The sequence below is a fragment of the Bos grunniens genome, chromosome X (assembly GCF_055505025.1).
Source record: "Bos grunniens cultivar Pamir isolate PY7600 chromosome X, Bosgru_T2T1.0, whole genome shotgun sequence".
NCBI classification, from domain to species: Eukaryota; Metazoa; Chordata; class Mammalia; order Artiodactyla; family Bovidae; genus Bos; species Bos grunniens.
The window spans coordinates 2954372-2972680 of NC_141194.1; the positions used below are offsets into that span (position 1 = coordinate 2954372).

An 18309-nucleotide genomic window follows, 5' to 3' on the forward strand; every position below is an offset into this window, starting at 1 on the left:
TACACAAATCAGTGGAATACTTGGCAACCATTAATATGTGAAGTTTAGAGCAATGTGGATGGACATTAGGGTATTATGCTAAATGAATTAAGTCAGATGGAGAAAGACAAGTACTGTATGATATCATGGCAAACGACTGTGACAGTTCATGACTCTGTGAATGATAATTACGTTTTTTATAAACCTACAGAAAAATAAGATGAAGAAAAAATAAAAGAATGGATAGCCAAAGTGTTGCATTCCACTTACATGTGCAAAATAAAAAATGAAACAAACTCCAGAACATAACAAAAAAAGATACAGAGAAGAAACCAGTCGTGACCAGTGGGGTGAAGGAAAGTGGTAGGTTCAGACAGGAGGAGTGGAATAAGAGGTAGAAACTACCATGTTAAAATAAATAATGTATAAATATATACTGTACAACATGGGCAATAAAAAAGCCTACGTACTTGTAACTTCAAAAGGAGCAATAAAATTATGAATACCTATATGGTATAAAGTGAAAGTGAAGTCGCTCAGTCATGTCTGACTCTTTGTGACCCCATGGACTGTAGCCCACCAGGCTCCTCTGTCTATGGGATTCTCCAGGCAAGGATACTGGAGTGGGTTGCCATTTTCTTCTCCACTATATGGTATACCTGTAACAAAAAATACTGTACATCAACTATATTTCAATTTCAATATAAAAAAATGCAGACTCTTCTGAGGAAGGCCCTGATAACTGATTCCTTGTAGAGACAACTCATATTTATCTTCTTAAACCAGACAGTGTCATCTGTACTTTTAGAAATTAAGCTTAAATAGACCTCTTCAATGTGAAAGAAATAACACAGAGGTTGAGGATATGTGTCCTGGACTCTTGGGTGATGGACAAGAATATAAACACTGTCCTGGAAATACCTCAAGTGTTCTGTGATTTCTGATTTGCTCTTAAGACTTAATGTCCAGATCCACTTCAACTTCTCTAAAAATAAATATCTGTATAAGAACCACAGAAAACCACAAAAAAAGCTCAGCTGCCATCCAGGATATGGGAAGATGACGTCTATGTAGCCACATCGGATGATTAACCATTGTTTGATGATCGTGTATTCTGCCAAGAGACGTATCCTTTGAAAAGTGCAACCAATTCACAACCTCTCCAACAGCTGGGATAGGCTCAGCTTCCTAATAGGACTACGAGAATCCCAAGATGAAGGCCGTGTTCCTGACCCTCCTCTTTGGACTGGTTTGCGCTGCCCAGGAAACTCCAGCTGAGATAGACCCCTCAAAGGTATGCAGAATGAGGTCATCTCCTAGAAGGTCTTGCTTGTTTGAGTGTGTGTGAGTGTGTGTGTGTGTGTGTGTGGTTGTTTTTGTGTAGATGTAAGAGATAAACTCATTTATATGTATGAACAGATTGTATACATACCGGGGTCCATGTAACTACCTGATAAAAATACAACCATTTGTCTATCCGGTCTTTTTATTTTTTCTTCATCTTATTAGTCTATAGGCTAAAAAAAAAAAAAAAAAAACACAACGAATTTAATATGCTATCATTCAGAGAGTCATGGCCAATCATGACGTTTTATTTAAAAAAAACCCTGAATTCTATGCTTTCTGCTCGAATAGGAATCATGAATTCATGACATGGTATTCAACAAGATAGGGGGTAGAACTCTGCTTAATGAGGTTGAATTTACTTCTCTTCTGTGTGAAACGCAGAAGCAAAGGTGGTGCTGTGTACTGGTGAGTAAGCAAAAGAGATATTGACTGATGCTTAAGGAGACCTTCCTTCTTAGATTCCAGGAGAGTGGCGCATCATTTACGCAGCTGCAGATAACAAGGATAAGATTGTGGAAGGAGGCCCACTGAGGAATTACTATCGTCGGATTGAATGTATCAATGACTGTGAATCCCTCTCCATTACATTTTATCTCAAGTAAGCACAATCCTCCTTAATGGAAAGCAAGGAGACTGCTGACTCTGGAGATGGGGTCCGGGCTCCAACATGCAGTGAAGGGTGTGGGTAATGGCTGTGAAGTTGAGGGTGCAAACTCTATTCAAGGGTGTCCTCAAGCACTGGGAAATAGATGGTGAGAAGGAATGTCTTGTCTGTTGGTTTTTCAGGGACCAGGGCACATGCCTGTTGCTCACAGAAGTGGCAAAGAGACAAGAAGGATATGTGTACGTCCTAGAATGTGAGTATTCCAGCTTTTCCGATGGGCTGTCTTCCCAAAACCATGCAACGTGTTCAGCTGGATAACCTCGGTTCCATCAAAGACAACCAGATGTCTGGATGGGTGGACTGCTTCCTTTACTCATTACCAATGCAATCCTGGAAAAGCCATTTAAGTTTTCAGGAATTAATTCTGTCCCACAACACCAGCATGAGGTTCAAGGGTGGAATGTGGCCATTGATGGTCTCTGAGAAAAAGCCACAGAACGGTGACTATACATGTTCCCTGGGAGTGGTGAAGCACATAAGATTATATATATATATATATATATACACACACACACACATATATACATATATATATATTACTATCTTAAGATTACAAAGACTCTTTCAAAGTTGTTTCTATCTTTTATTTCATCTACATGATCAAATTTGCTTAAAATGAAGAAATTTCTTAAATATTAAATTTATTAGTAAGTACAATAAGTAGGACATGATTAATTTAAGGCCCCAAAATGAGAACAGCTAAAACAAGAGCTCTGCAGTGTAGGAGACCCAGGTTTTATCCCTGGGTTGGGAAGTACCCTGGAGATGGAAATGACTACCCACTCCAGTATTCTTGCCTGGAGAATCCCACGGACAGGGGAGTCTGATGGGTGACAGGCCGAGGTTCACGGACGTCAGACATGACTGGCTGATTTTCACTTCGCTTTGAAACAAGAGCGAAAATTTCAACGAATTTTTACATACCTTGAAAGTGAGTTTAGCATAGACTTCTATCCCTACAGTTTGAAATAACAAGAAATATTTCTCAAATGTAATATCAATGCATAAGTTGAAAGCAACACTCACAGATTTCTATCTCTGTAGCTGAAAATAACAGGAAATGATCCTCAAATATTAATATCAACACTGTGACATTACATTAAGTGATCCAATGTTTCATTTTCATTGAGAACATATACAACAGAGCACTCTAATCTTGGTCTGATGCAACTATTTTAATTTCGAATGTGGACATGCAGCCACAGGATCTAATCTGCAATCGTTAAAGAGTATATATGTCCAACATGAGGCAGTTACTTGTATCTTGTACCTCTTTTGTTAGCTCTTAGGCTAGGAAATAACTCTGGATTATGTAGTAACTTTCATTTTACTAAGGTTCATCTAATTTTTTAGACTTGCTTTCTAACCATGATTGTACTTGCAAATTGGGTCACAAAATTTCTGAAAGTATAACAGTCAGCTCTTGTGAGCAGGTATGAGATGGCTAAGGTTCAAAATATACTATAGTTGCAACAAGCAACTTTGCCATCATCCATAGAGTGCTAGAAGACTGAAAGTCTTGATGATCTTCAGGAGAGGGGGGCTGTGGAAAGAGATCTCCTACTTCACTCGCTCTCTGAAAGATTTTAACAATACACCACTAGAAATGTCATTGAGACAGAGTTTACCATCAGAGGGAAAAGAGACGATAGAGAGCGTGAGAAGAATAAAACATGTTCAACTGAAAAGGAAAGAAGTTCATCATACTGAGGCTTGATTTTTTTTTTTTTTTCTGTCACAGTTGACGGTACCAATACTTTGGAAGTGATTCATGTGTCAGAAAACATGCTGGTAACTTATGTTGAAAATTATGATGGGGAGAGGATCACAAAAATGACTGAAGGCCTTGGTAAGTACGGTAGCTTATGTAGATGAGCTCCTATGATCAGTACTTTTACGCTAAGGAGAGAGGTACAGACACCTTATGATAGGGCTTCACTGGTGGCTCAGATGGTAAAGAACCCACACCCAATGTGGGAGACCTGGGTTTGATCCCTGGGTAGGGAAGATCCCATGAAGGAGGGCATAACAACCCACTCCAGTATTCTTGCCTAGAAAATCCCCATGGACAGAGGAGCCTGGTGGGCTACAGTCCATGTGTTAACACACAGCTCACAGGATATGACGCAGAGCAGTATCTATTGTCCTTTGGGAGGAACTACAGGTCCTTGTCTTTACTTCATGACTACATTATTATTACTTGGTCTCTTTTGACTGTTTTCCTTTGCTTTTCCACAGTCTCATTTCTCTGATTAAACTTATTCTTTGACTTAAATATTTCACAGTCAAAAGGCAGGCCAAAGACAGGGTGGGCAAGGAACACAGGGTCCTGTTCCATCTCACTAGGATTAGTGTGGTTTCGAAACTTCCCCATCATTCCCACACCCATTCATTTCATAAGGGTTCATGAAAACCCCAGGGTTGCACTTCTAGAATGTAGACAAAGTGGACAGGAAGTGATGGAGTTGGGAGAAAGTCTGAGTCTCAGACCTGCCATGACCTTCTTTGATGTCCCATGAAAGATTGCATCTCACAGGGGGATGTTCAAGGTCTCAGCTGAATGACTAGTAGTTCCCTGAGTAGTTCTCTGAACTGGAATGTGATAACGTGCTAACTATGTGAACTCTACCCCCATGGACACATCTGAAGACCTGTGTGTACACTCGGGCATCTCTGTAAATAACTGTCTGGAAAGCAGGCTTTAGGTGATGGTGGAAGGCAGCGGTGTTGGTGAGACTTCCCGATCACTACAGTTAGGAGTCAGGTGACTCTCTACCACCCATAACGGATTCTAACACACACCTCTTCTGCCCTGTCTGCTATGAAATCCAGCCAAAGGAACCAGTTTCACTCCAGAAGAACTTGAGAAGTATCAGCAGCTGAACAGTGAGAGGGGGGTTCCAAATGAAAATATAGAAAATCTCATCAAAACAGGTAAAGCCCCAGACGGTGACAGGTTTCTGAAACGAAAACACATCACTAGAACCTTCCGTTCAAACTACCTATTGGCAGAGATATCTTTAATAAGAGCTGTATTGAAATAATACAGCTTTGAAATATAGGCATGTCAATGGTCATTTTCCCTCTTATGCATTCTCTTTCACAGACAATTGTCCTCCATAAGAACAGTGCAGAGCGGTTGGGTGAGTAGAAATATGACGCATACAACACATTTTTTTTCCTCAGGAGGTTAACACTTTGGGGGAGGGGGGTTCTACTGCTTTAAGAATGGGATACATATACAATGGAATACTACTCAGCCAAGAAAAAGAATGAAAAATGCCATTTGCAGCAACATGAATGGAGTTAGAGATGCGGCTACTAAGTAAAGTTACTCAGAAAGAGAAAGGCAAATATCATATGCCATCACTTCCGTGTGGACTCTAAAATATGATTCGATTGAACCAATAAAACACAGAGACAGACTCAAACACAGATAAAATTAACGGTTACCAAAGGGGAAGCAGGCAAGCGGTAAATTCCAAGTTTGAGATGAGCAGATACACACTAAAATATATAAAATAAACAACAGAGACCAACTGGAGAGAACAGGGAAGTATACTGAGCGTCTTCCAATAACTTTTAAGAAGACGAATGAAAAAAGGGATACATTTACCTACACATATATGTAAGTGAGGGCTTCCCAGATGACTCAGAGTTCCAGAATCTGCCTGCCAATGCAGGAGACACAGGAAATGTGAATTTATCCCTGGGTCAGGAAGATCCTTCAAATAGGAAATGGCACCCGATGCCAGTATACTTGACAGGAAATTCCAGTGAACAGAGGGATCTGGGAAGCTACAGTCCATACTGTCACAGAAGAGTGGGAACAACATAACGAGAAAGCAGCAACAGTTATATAAATGAATCACTTTGCTCTATACCTGAATCTAACATAACACTGAACATCAACTACATTTCAATAAAAATTAATTTAAAAAAAAGAATGGGATGACAAAACCCTTCACCTTGCCAAGTGTCCAAGGGTTGGGCTTCCTTAGTCTTTGGATGAGAATAGCTAAATCCTGACATTGATGTAGAAGCCACAGTGAGATGCTTTAAGGACAATGGAGGTGGTGTGAAGGCCTGAGCTGTGAGTTATGATGATCGCTGGGGAATCCCACTGTGAATGAAGGAGCTTACAGCCACAAAACATGCATGATGATAAATGAGACTACAGAAGATGTCAGTGGCACAGGTCACACAGCATATCATCTCCTGTATCTCAAAGAGCTGTGAATACCTAACTTAGTGTCTCTCGATATCAGACCTGATACCAGACTGCTCACAGCTAGTTTCACCAGGTGGTAATTCTACAAAACCCCCAGGGGTACACACACAGAGGAACTTCTGTGAAATGGGTCTTGTAGGAAAATTTCCCCACTGCTTCCAGCAGCAACTGCTTCTATCATGCTCCACACAATATCATATTAATGCTAATCAGCCCAACAATGTTTTACTTTTTTTTCATGTTAAAAGAAAAAAAAAAACGAAGCAAGAATAGAGCAGCATCAAAGCATGAAATGTGTCCCAATCATCTGTATGAAGACGGTAGACCTTTTCTTCGAAATCATCATCTTCTCTCCCAGGAAATCATGACCCTGAACCCACGGCTTTCCAACTATGAATGTCCTTGGCTCTTGCTAATGTTACTGGATTCCTAAACTGATCAATAAATTGATTAAAGCACATATGTGTAGTGAACAAAGGTTCTATATTTGCAAATACTCAAAACTTGTAAATTCAACCATGCAGAAAGTTGAGTGTACAACGAAGGAGGAAATAACTCTTTTTAGGATGCATGGTGTGAATCCTGCCAGTGTTTCTGTGAGATGAGAGAATAAACCACTGAAGGTAGTTTTATATGGTGAAATGAGGTTCCGATCAGTTGTCACATGAGAAATGGGATTGGTTTTCAGATACCTTATTCTGACCTGTCCTAAGTGGAACCTGAAAGCAACTCAACGATGGTGTCAAGCAGTGTTCATCTGCTGTGGGGTTGCAGGAGGCAGTCAGGATGTTGCAGAATGAAGTCTTACATGGCTTCCAGGGGGCGCGGTAGTAAAAAATATACCTAGCAATGTAGGAGATGCAAGAGATGCAGATTCAATCCCTAGGTCAAGAAGATGCCCTGAAGAAGGTAATGGAAACCCACTCCAGTATTCTTGGATTGAGAATCCATGAACAGAGGAGTCTGGCAGGCTACAGTCCATGGAGTCGCTAGAGTCAGCCACGATTTATGAACTGAGCACACACACATACAACCAAAGTGAACAGTGTTTACTAAAGAAAGGGCAGTGATGGTATTTACAAAGCACAGGGTCTGTGATGTCCGACTACAGTGGGGGCTACTCTCCATCTCAAACCCCAAAAGCAGACACTTTGATGCTGATGCAATGCAGGTGCAGAGTTACCTACAGCTCTGCACAGAAGTTGCTCATCAGATATTTTTCAAAGTAATAGTCATTGATTGGTGCCAACTGATGGGCAAAAGAAGCATCATGGGTGTCCTGTAGGTCATGCCACTGGACCAGACAACACACCAGGAAAAATGCATAAGGGAGGTGAAAAAGATGACACCATCCTAGACCACTCTGGAGACCTCTGGTTGATTCATGAGGATGTGGAAGGCTGGGTGCACCTGAGCGGCTGTGAAGTGAGAGGCAAGACAGAATAGGGCACTGGGCCCGGACCCTGCCAGGGCTCACTGTAAGCTGTGTGCACTCTGAATGCATGTAACAAGCACAGCCTGATGTCCAAGATCAAGATACTGGTGTCCGTCGACTCGAGTTGTTGACGGAAAATGCAACAATGGCGGGTTAACGAATAAGCTGTACTCCCTTCGTGGATCACTGCCTTGCATGCTGAAGGGGCTGGCATAACTCAGGGAAGCTATGGGCCATTTCGTGTAGGGCCACCCAAGACAGAGGGGTCATAGTGAAGAGTTCTGACAGAAGGTGATCCACTGGAGGTGGGGCGTGGCTAAGCACTCCAGTATTCTCGCTGTGGGAACCCCATGAACTGTATAAAATGGCAAACACATATGACCCTGAAAGATGAGCCCCCCAGGTTGGAAGGTGTCAATATTGCTACCAGAGCAGTGCAGAGGGCAGCTACTAATAGCCCCCGGGAAGAATGAAGCTACTGCTCACTCAGGTCTCACCCAAGGAAGCCACCTACAACAAGAATTAAAACGAAGAACGAACAAATGGAGCAGAGGGACTTCCCCAGGGGTCCAGTGGTTCAGAATCCACCTGGCAATGCAGGGAACACACACTGAATCTATATCCTGGAAGATCCCACGTGTGTATGATAGCAAAGGCATGCATTACACAAACTCCGCTCATTCAGAGTCTGAACAAGAGAACCATCACAACAACAAGCCCTCAGCCCATCACTAGGGAGAGGCAGAACACAGCAAGTAAGACCCGGTGTGTGTTGTAAAATTAAAAAAAAAAAACAAAAAACCCCTTAGCAGAAGTTATAAGAAGTATGACCGCTGAGTTACCCACCAAAATACTTTTTTTTCTTAATTTAAATTTATTTATTTTAATTAGAGGCTAATTACAATATTGTATTGGTTTTGCCATACATCAACATGAATCCACCACGGGTGTACACGTGTTCCCAATCCTGAACCCCCCTCCCTCCTCCCTCCCCATACCATCCCTCTGGGTCATCCCAGTGCACCAGCCCCAAGCATCCTGTATCTTGCATCGAACCTGGACTGGCGATTCATTTCTTATATGATATTATACATATTTCAATGCCATTCTCCTAAATCATCCCCCCTCTCCCTCTCCCACAGATGCGAGACACCAAAATACTTTTAAAAATTCTCAGGGAAACAGTTGCCGTTTGAATAATGAAAACATTAGGAACCAGGTAGGAAATATGAACCATTAAAAAAATTTTATCTGAAAAATTATTTTCAAGGATCTCCATCCAGTTGACAATATATCAAATCCTGGGGAAGAGGGATCCTCTATCACAAGTGAATTAACTTTAATCAGTGTGGATATACCAACTCTTAGAAGTTGGCAGGAAGATCAGGAACAGGAAGGTAGAGTCAAAGAAAAACCATCACTGGTGATTTACATAAGACACAAGTTGACTAATACATCTGTTACTCATTTTACCCCGTATTTGTGTGTGCATGTGTGCGATAAAAACACTTAAAAGTTCTGCTCTAAGCCACTGACAGATATACATGCAATGCTATTTGTCATAGTCAACATCCTGTTCATTACAAACTTCTTTAAATCACAGGAGCTCATTGGCTAATTATAAATAAACAGGAAAAAATATACCAAAAACAAATATAACCAGCAGTAGAAGTTAAGTCAATTAAACCCTTATGTTTGAGTATCTACTTATGTTGAGAATTCTGCAGCCACCATTTATTCAAGGATTATTTCCTTTGGCTCCAAAACGTAGCAAAACTGTCTTGCTCTTTCAGACATGCTCTGTGAAAATCACCAGAAACACGCACCACTCTAATGATCCGTGAATGAATGAAAATTCTGTTTTCACAAGATGTGAACCGTGAATGCTTTGCTTTTGACACAAATTTGTTGAAGGCCACTCATGTGACCATCATGTTCTAACTGTCTTTAACACTGCCCCCAAAATAGAACCAAGGATGGGGAAACACAAACCAAAACAGAACCAAATCTGCTCCTGGAGAAGGGACAGGAATATAGAGACAAATAGATTTTGGATACAGTTACAAAGGAAATTCAGAAGAGAATAATAACCTTATAAGGAAAACTGTTGGAGAAATTGGGAACTCGTGTGACCAAAAAAATAAATAACTTCAAGTCTTTCATTGCTGCACGTTTTACAACTAACGCAGAGAGACTCACAGACGTGTATTTAAGACCCAAAACAAGAAAGACTCCAGAGGCAAAACACAGGTGGACACGGTGACCAAAGATTAGGCGATTACTGATTAAAATATACACCAAGCAGGATCTCACACTGGGAACAGAATGTTCATAACCAAGCCTCAATCAAAATATTTACATCTTTGAGGGACAACCTTAAGGAAATAAAAGTAAAGCCAGCAACGGGGGGGCAAATGTTCGCACATCTCCATCTAAGAGAGACTCCAGAATATGTTAAAAACCTACAAACTTCATAAAAAACAAATAATTCATACAGTAATGAACAAACAGCTTGCAGAGACACCTAACAAAGGAAACAGACAAATGGCCATCACCCCAGTTTATTCATTGAGGAAATGGAAAATACTCCTGAAACTGCATAGACTAACGCACTCATGACAATCTCTGACATAAAAACAGCTGACCATACCGAGTCCTGCCAAGGATGGAGCAACGGAAATTCTCATCTCCTGTTGGCAGGGATCGAAAATCAGAGGCACGGAGATCCAGCAGTCCAGACATGGAGATCCCCTAAGTCTCTACCCAGGAGATAAGATGGCTCACTTCCTTACTAAATCATGTCTATGAACACGTATCCATCAACACTGGAATGGATAAAAGTGGGATATATCCTGATGGTACTATGTAGGGGCAATGGGGAAGGAGTCTACAAAAATATGGCTAAGTCGCTTCAGTCGTGTCTGACTCTGTACGACCCCATAGATGGCAGCCCACCAGGCTCCCCCGTCCCTGGGATTCTCTAGGCAAGAAGACTGGAGTGGGTTGCCATTTCCTTCTCCAATGCATGAAACTGAAAAGTGAAAGTGAAGTCACTTAGTCATGCCCGACTCTTAGCGACCCCATGGACTGCAGCCTACCAGGCTCCTCCGTCCATGGGATTTTCCAGGCAAAAGTACTGCAGTGGGGTGCCATTGCCTTCTCGGACAAAAATACATAGATGTTTATTCAAACGAATCTGCTGAGGGAAAGAAGTCAGTAACACACACACAAGGAGTGGAATAAGAGCTATAAAGTACAAAATAAATAATAACATACAAAGATTATTTTAAAAGTAAGGATTGGAAAACATGGGAAATAAAAAAGCCAATGTTTTATAGCTCCAAAGGTAGAAATAAAATTATGAACACCTATATGCTACACCTGTAACAGAAAATATTGGACATCAACTATACTGCAATTTCAATATTAAAAAAAAATATGAACCCCTCTCATGAATTCCCTGATAACTGATTCCTGATAGAGATACCACATATTTATCTTCTTAAACCAAAGGTGCGTCATTCATTTTAGAAAATAAGCTTAAACAGACCTCTTCAACGTGAAAGGAATAACACAGGGTTGTATAAGAAGCACAGAATGCCAAAATGCTCAGCTGCCAACCAGGATGTCCGAAGATTACATTTAGGTCACCGTCATCCTGTGATTAACCACTGTTTGATTGATAGGTATTCCGCCAAGAGACGTATCCTATAAAAAGTGGAACCAATTCACATTCTCTCCAACAACTGGGGCGCCCTCCGCTTGTCTAGAAGGAACAACACAAGACTCACAAGATGAAGATTCTGTTCCTGAGTCTTGTCCTTGTCTTGGTTTGTGCCGCCCAGGAAACTCCAGCTGAGATAGACCCCTCAAAGGTACCCCGAATGAGCTGATCTGCTAGAAGGTCTTGCTTGTTTGATTGTGTGTGTGTGTGCATGTGTGTGTGCGCGGCTGTGTGTGCATGTGACAGAGATATATTTGTGTATATGTATGACCAGATTTGGAGAAGGCAATGGCACCCCACTCCAGTACTCTCTCGAGGAAAATCCCATGGACGGAGGAGCCTAGTGGGCTGCAGTCCATGGGGTTGCTAAGAGTCGGACAGGACTGAGCGACTTCACTTTCACTTTTCACTTGCAGGCATTGGAGAAGGAAATGGCAACCCACTCCAGTGTTCTTGCCTAGAGAATCCCAGGGACTGGGGAGCCTGGTGGGCTGCCATCTCTGGGGTCACACAGAGTCAGATACAACTTAAGCGACATAGCAGCAGCAGCAGTATAACCAGATTATATACCTTCTGTGGTCGACATATCTACACAAACGTAATACTGCCATCTGTTTATCTCTTCTTGGCTATTTTTCATTTATCTTATTCATTTGTAGGTAAAACAAACAAAACCCCTAACAAGCTAACATTCAGAAAGATATTAACTGTCACAGTCTTTACTGGCATGGTTTTAGCTATTTCAGAAAAGCTCTGAATTGTCTGCAAAAATTTCTGAATTCTATGCTTTGTGCTCCAATAGGAAAGACGATTTCATGTCGTGTTACTCACCAAGGTAGGGGGTGGAACTCCTCTTTGCTTTAATAAGATTCAATTTGCTTCTCCTCTGTGGCAAGTGCAGAAGCATAGACAGTGCCGTGTATTGGTGAGTAACCAGAAAAGAGATTGACTGACGTTTACAAGGAACTTCCTTCTTAGGTTGTAGGACAGTGGCGCACCATTTATGCAGCTGCAGATAACAAGGAGAAGATTGTGGAAGGGGGCCCACTGAGGTGTTATAATCGCCAGATTGAATGTATTAACAACTGCGAACAGCTCTCCCTTTCATTTTATATCAAGTAAGCACAATCCTCCTCGACCGAAAGCAAGGAGTCTGTTGACTTCTGGCATGGGGTCTGGTCTCCACGTACAGTGAGAGGTGTGAGTCACGGTTGTGAAGTTGGGTGTGCAAACTCTATTCCCAGGAGGGTGTCCTCAAGCCCTGGCGACTGAATGGTGGGAAGGAATTGTCTTGCCTGTTGTGTTTTTCAGATCTGATGGCACATGCCAGTTTTTCTCAGAAGTGCTACAGAGACAGGAAGGAGGTGTTTACTTCATAGAATGTGAGTACTCCAGCTCCTCTGATGGGTGGTCTTCCCCAAACCATGGAACGTGTTCAGATGGATAGTATGTGCTTCACCCAAAACAACTAATATCTCTATGGGCGGACTATTTCCTCTACTCGTTACCAATGCAACCTTGGAAAAGCCATTTAATTTTTCAGCAATCCATTCTGTGCCACAACACCAGGATGAGGTCCAAGGTTGGAATGTGGCCACTGATGGTCTCTGAGAAAAAGCCCCAGAACACTGACTCCTCATATTCCTCGGGCATGGAGAAGTCCAATTACCTACTTAGGCTAATAACAACTCTTTCACAATTTTTTCTTTTACTTGACCTACGTGATTCAATTTCTTTTGAGTAAAGAAATTCTTTAAATATTAAAAGTTTTTCATTAGCAAGTTGAGTAAGTAGAACATGATTAACTTAAAGTCCAAAATTGGAAACAGTTAAAATAACAGCCAAAACTTCAAACTGATTTTTTTTACATAATTTGAAAGGGACTTTAGCATAGACTTCTATCTCTATAGCTTCAAATAAGGAGAAATAATTCTCATATATGAATATCAATACATAATTTGAAAGAGGCACTAATGTAGATTTCTGTCTCCATAGTTGAAAATGACAGGAAATAATTCTCAAATATTAATATCAGTACTGTAATATTCTATTCAGTGATCAAATGTCTGTATGTTTAATTTTCATGGGGAAAAAATGTATAACAGAGCACTCTAATCTTGGTCTTATGCATTTATTTTAATTTCAACTGTGGACACAGAGCCACAGGATCTAATCCGAAACCATTTCATATTATATATGCCCAGCATTTTGCAATAAACTAATTTGTACCTATTTCCTCTTGTACTAGGAAATAACTCTGGATGATGTACTGACATTTATTTTAATATCATTCATTTAAATTTTTGAATTCCTTTCTAACCATGATTGTAGTTGCAAACTGGGTTACAAAATTCTTGAAAATTTAACAGTCAGCTCTTGTGAGCTCCTATGAGATGGCTGAGGTTTAACACCTATTAGAGTTGCAATAAACAACTTGTTATCATTCACAGACTGCGCAGTCTAGAAGACTGGGAGTCTCCATTTTCAGGAGAAGGGGCTGTGGAGAAAGCTATCCTAGTTCACTAACTGTCTTAACTCGTTCTAACAACGCGTCGCTAGAAATCTCAGTGAGATACAGTTCACCATCCAAGGGAAGACTGACAATATCGTGTGAAGAATAAGTCAGGCTCAAATGAAAAGAAAAGAAGTGAATCATGTTGAGGTTTGATGTTTTGTTTTGTTTTTTTCCTCTGCCACAGTCGAGGGGAAAATTTATTTGCAAATCATTCATGTAACAGACAACATACTGGTATTTTATTATGAAAATGACGATGGAGAAAAAATCACAAAAGTAACTGAAGGTTCCGGTACGTACTATAGCTTACCCAACGCAAAGTAGATGTTTTCATACGATCAGTATTTTTACAGAAAGGAGACAGGTACACACGTAACTTATATTAGGGCTTGACTGGTGGCTCAGATGGGAAAGAAATCACCTGCAGTGTGGGAGACCTGGGTTTGATCCCTGGGTTGGGAAGATCCCCTGGAGGAGTGAATAGAAATGCACTCCAGTATTCTTGCCTGGAGAATCCCACGGACAGGGGAGCCTGGTGGTCTATACTCTACAGGGTCACAAAGAGTCGGACAGGACTGAGAAACTAAGCACAGCACCTTATATGAAGCACCGTGGAACAGATCTGTGTTCACACGGAGAATTCAGACTTCATGTGACGTGAGTCGGGGATATAGAAAGTCTGTCTGCTGGAAAAATGAGGAAATGTTATCCACTGGGGATTCTATGTGATGGCTCTTTTAAAAATGAGATACACTTATCCCAGAGATCCAAGGAAATATTTCAGGATGCTCCACGAGTTCCTTGCCAGGTATCACACAAATACAGTCTCTGGGTCCTGACACCCAAGTGAACCAAGGTTTAAATCTGAGTTTAGAAAACTCACAGGTCCCGGGGCCGTGACTGCATTCATCTCCACGACAAATGCTTTCTCCTTTGTCACAATCATAAAAGTATTGCCTAGAGTTCTGCAAATACCACTGGGTCACACTGCCGACTGTACAGGCAGTGTGGTCTGGAATGTCAATCATCCTGCCGTCCGGCCAATCCCTTGGGTTCCCTGCCACATCTCTTTATCCCCTCTGATATTATATCCTCATCGGGGATGGGTGGGTGTCGTGTCTGGTCTTTGAGGATGAGAAAGCGTGAGTTTTCTTCCTCAGTAGCATGTGTGATGTCGTTACCCAATGTGGGTTCCTGCTGCCCACCCTTCAAAAGGCAACTAAGAGGCCAGCTTCTTAGAAAGAAAAGTCTGCTTTCGTTCAGATGCAGACAACTGGTGGGAGAGTGGACTTCTGTCCAAAGGCTGACTTCCCCACCCCACAACTGCCAAACAGGGGGACAAGAGTTTTATAGACAGCGGGAGGGGGCTCCTTGCAAAAACAGAAGTCAGCTCCAACAGTCATTTTTAAATCAGTCATCAGTGGTCTGACCAGCATCATCGTGATTGTTTTAGGCACAGTTAATCAACAGTTCCAGGGTCTCTGTATTCCCATCTCCTTGAAATCAATTCTCAGAATCATGGCAGCTTATGTCACGGCTACAGTCTGGTCATCCTGTAGTTAACTTGTCCACCGAGTGGGGTTTCAGTGTCTATAAGACAGCGTACAGGATATGACCCAGAACAGTATTTATTGCCCTTGGGGAGGAACTACAGGTCCTTGTCTATGCTTTATGACTACATTATTATTATTTCATGTCCTTTGACAGTTTTCCTTTGCTGTATGACATTTGTAATTCTCTGATAAACTTACAACTTTTGACTAAAATCTTTCACAGACAAAAGGCAGGCAGGAAATATCAGGTATGAGGCATTGCACATAAGGTCCTCCACCATCTCAGTGGGGTCAGTATGCTTTTGAAAATTCCAAATCATTCCCTGCCCATTCATTCCATTGCTGCTGCTAAGTCGCGTCAGCCGTGTCCGACTCTGTGTGACCCCATAGACGGCAGCCCAACAGGCTCCTCTGTCCCTGGGATTCTCCAGTCAAGAATACTGGAATGGGTTGCCATTTCCCTCTCCATTTCATGAGGGTTTGTGAAAACCCCAGGGATGGAATTCTAGGATGTAGACAAAGTGGACAGGAAGCATTAGAGTCTGAGAGTTGAGTCTCAGACTTGCCATGACCTTCTCCGACGTACCTTGAAAACCTGCTTCTCCCTAGGGTATGCTTAAGCTCACAGCTGAATGATCTGTAGCTCACCGAGTAGTTGCAAGAACTGGAGCGTGGTAGCATGTTAATTATGTGGACTCTACCCCCATGGACCCATGTGAAGACCTGTGTGCACACTCGGGCACGTGTGTAGAAAAATACCTGAAGGGCAGGGCTTAGGTGATGGTGGAGGGCAGCGGTGCTGGTGAGACTTACCCATCACTACAGGGAGCAGCCAGGTGACTCTCTACAACCCATAAAAGATTCTAATGCACACCTCTCCTACCCCATTTGCTATGAAATCCAGCCAAAGGAACCAGTTTCACTCCAGAAGAATTTCAGAAGTATCAGCAGCTGAACAATGAGAGGGGGATTCCAAATGAAAATATAGAAAACATCATCGAAACAGGTAAAGCCCCGGACGGTGACAGGTATCCGAAATGAAAACACATCACTGGGACATTCAATTCAAAATTCCCATTGGCACAGATATCCTTGTAAAAAGCTATTATGAAATAATCCTTGGAAACAAAGGCATATCAATGGTCATTGTCCCCCTTATTCATTCTCTTCCACAGACGACTGTCCTCCATAAGAACAGACAACATCAGTTGGGTGAGTAGAAACATACCTCATACAACACTGAGCTTTGTCTCAGTAGGTTCCCTCTTTGGGGCAGGCGGGGCGGGGGGGGGTTCACTGTTTTAAGAATGGGATACATACACGATGGAATATTACTCGGCCGTGAAAAAGAATCAAATAATGCCATTTGCAGCCACATGGACGGACCTAGAGGTGATCTTACTAGGTGAAGTAAGTCAGAAAGAGAAAGGCAAATATCATTTGCCATCACTTCCATGTGGAACCTTAAAATATGATGCAAAGGAACCATTCATAAAACAGAAACAGACTCTCAAACACAGACAAAATTAACGGTCACCAAAGGGGAAGCAGGCAAGGGGTCAATCAGGAGTGTGAGATGAGCAGATCCACAGTAAAATATATAAAATCAATGACAAAGACATAGCAGATAACACAGAGAACTAAACGCAATGTCTTGTAATAACTTTCAGAAGAAGACTCTAAAAGGTATACATTGACCTACATATATGTATAACTGAGGCTTTGGAGGTGACTCAGTGGTCAAGAATCTGCCTGCCAAGGCAGGAGACACAGGAGACATGGGTTCTATCCATGAGTTAGAAAGATCCCTTGGAAAATGGTAACCCACTCTAGAATTCTTGCCTGGAAAATCCAATGGACAGAAGAGTCTGGAAAGCTATAGACCATAGGACATAAACAGCGGGACATGACTCAGCGACTAACCGACAACAAATGTACAGATAAATCACTTTGCTGTACAGCTGGAAGTAGCCCACTGTTGCAAATCTAGGAAGTTTCAATAAAAAGTAACTTACGAAAAGAATAGCATAACAAAAAGTCCACCTTGCCAGACAGCAAAGGTTCTGGCTTCGATAAGTGTTTGGATTTAAATGTCCAAACACAACACTGGTCTAGACTCCATGGTGAGATGCTCCGAGGACAGAGGAGGAGGCTGTGTGAAGCCCCGAGCTGTGAGATACGATGACCCCCGGTGAATCCCACTGCGAATGAAGGACCGTGCAGCCGCAACACATCCGTGATGATGCAGGAGGCTACAGAAGATGTAAGCCGCATAGGTGACACAGTATATAGTCTCCTATGTCTCAGACCTCTGAGTATGTAACCTAGTGACTCTCAGCATTCGAGCTGATGCAGGACTGCTCACCACTAATTTCACCAGGTGGTAATCCTATGCAAGCCCACAGGGACAACACAGAAGGACTTCTGTGAAAACGGTCTTGTAGGATAGTCCCACACGGCCACATGCACAGAAGGACTTCTGTGAAAGTTGCAGGGAAGTTTCTCCACTGGGTCCACCATCCACTGCTTCTCTTTTCTCTTTCATGCTATGAGCAACATCATGTTAATCCTAATCAGCTCAACAATGTGCTACTTGTTTTTCTTTTTTTCATGTTTCAAGCAGAAAACAAAGTTAAGTATATGAGCAGCATCACAGCACCAGTGGGTCACGATCATCCGTATGAAGATAATAGACCTTTTCCTTGAAATTGCCATTTCTTCTCCCGCAGGAAGTCACGACCCATGACTTTCCTACTACGAATCTCCTGTGCTCTTGTTGATGTTACTGGATTCCTAAACTGATCAATAAACTGATTAATGCACATACGTGTCAGTGAGGGCATTTGCCATACCCCTAATGC

At 42.0% G+C, this 18309-nt stretch overlaps 2 protein-coding genes and 1 long non-coding RNA gene across 9 annotated transcripts in view; 2 read left to right on the top strand and 1 right to left on the bottom strand.

Annotated features, from left to right (window-relative positions):
- Positions 1-18309, bottom strand: part of LOC147339703 (uncharacterized) — a 254010-nt gene that overhangs the window by 168036 nt on the left and 67665 nt on the right. The window lies entirely within an intron of this gene.
- LOC147339705 (allergen Bos d 2) lies at positions 988-5133 on the top strand. The gene is made up of 6 exons (XM_086387265.1): positions 988-1273; positions 1785-1924; positions 2113-2183; positions 3732-3839; positions 4823-4924; positions 5097-5133. Exons 1-6 carry the CDS (start codon positions 1193-1195, stop codon positions 5111-5113), a joined length of 519 nt encoding a protein of 172 aa, XP_086243391.1. The 5' UTR covers positions 988-1192; the 3' UTR covers positions 5114-5133.
- Positions 11327-18270, top strand: LOC147339706 (allergen Bos d 2-like). Of its 2 annotated transcripts, none has more exons than XM_086387264.1 (7): positions 11327-11531; positions 12359-12498; positions 12692-12762; positions 14080-14187; positions 16353-16454; positions 16624-16660; positions 18069-18270. In XM_086387264.1, exons 1-6 carry the CDS (start codon positions 11451-11453, stop codon positions 16638-16640), a joined length of 519 nt encoding a protein of 172 aa, XP_086243390.1. In that variant the 5' UTR covers positions 11327-11450; the 3' UTR covers positions 16641-16660; positions 18069-18270. The 2 variants fall into 2 exon arrangements, with proteins under 2 accessions (XP_086243390.1, XP_086243389.1); XM_086387263.1 differs by having other exon boundaries at positions 18072-18270.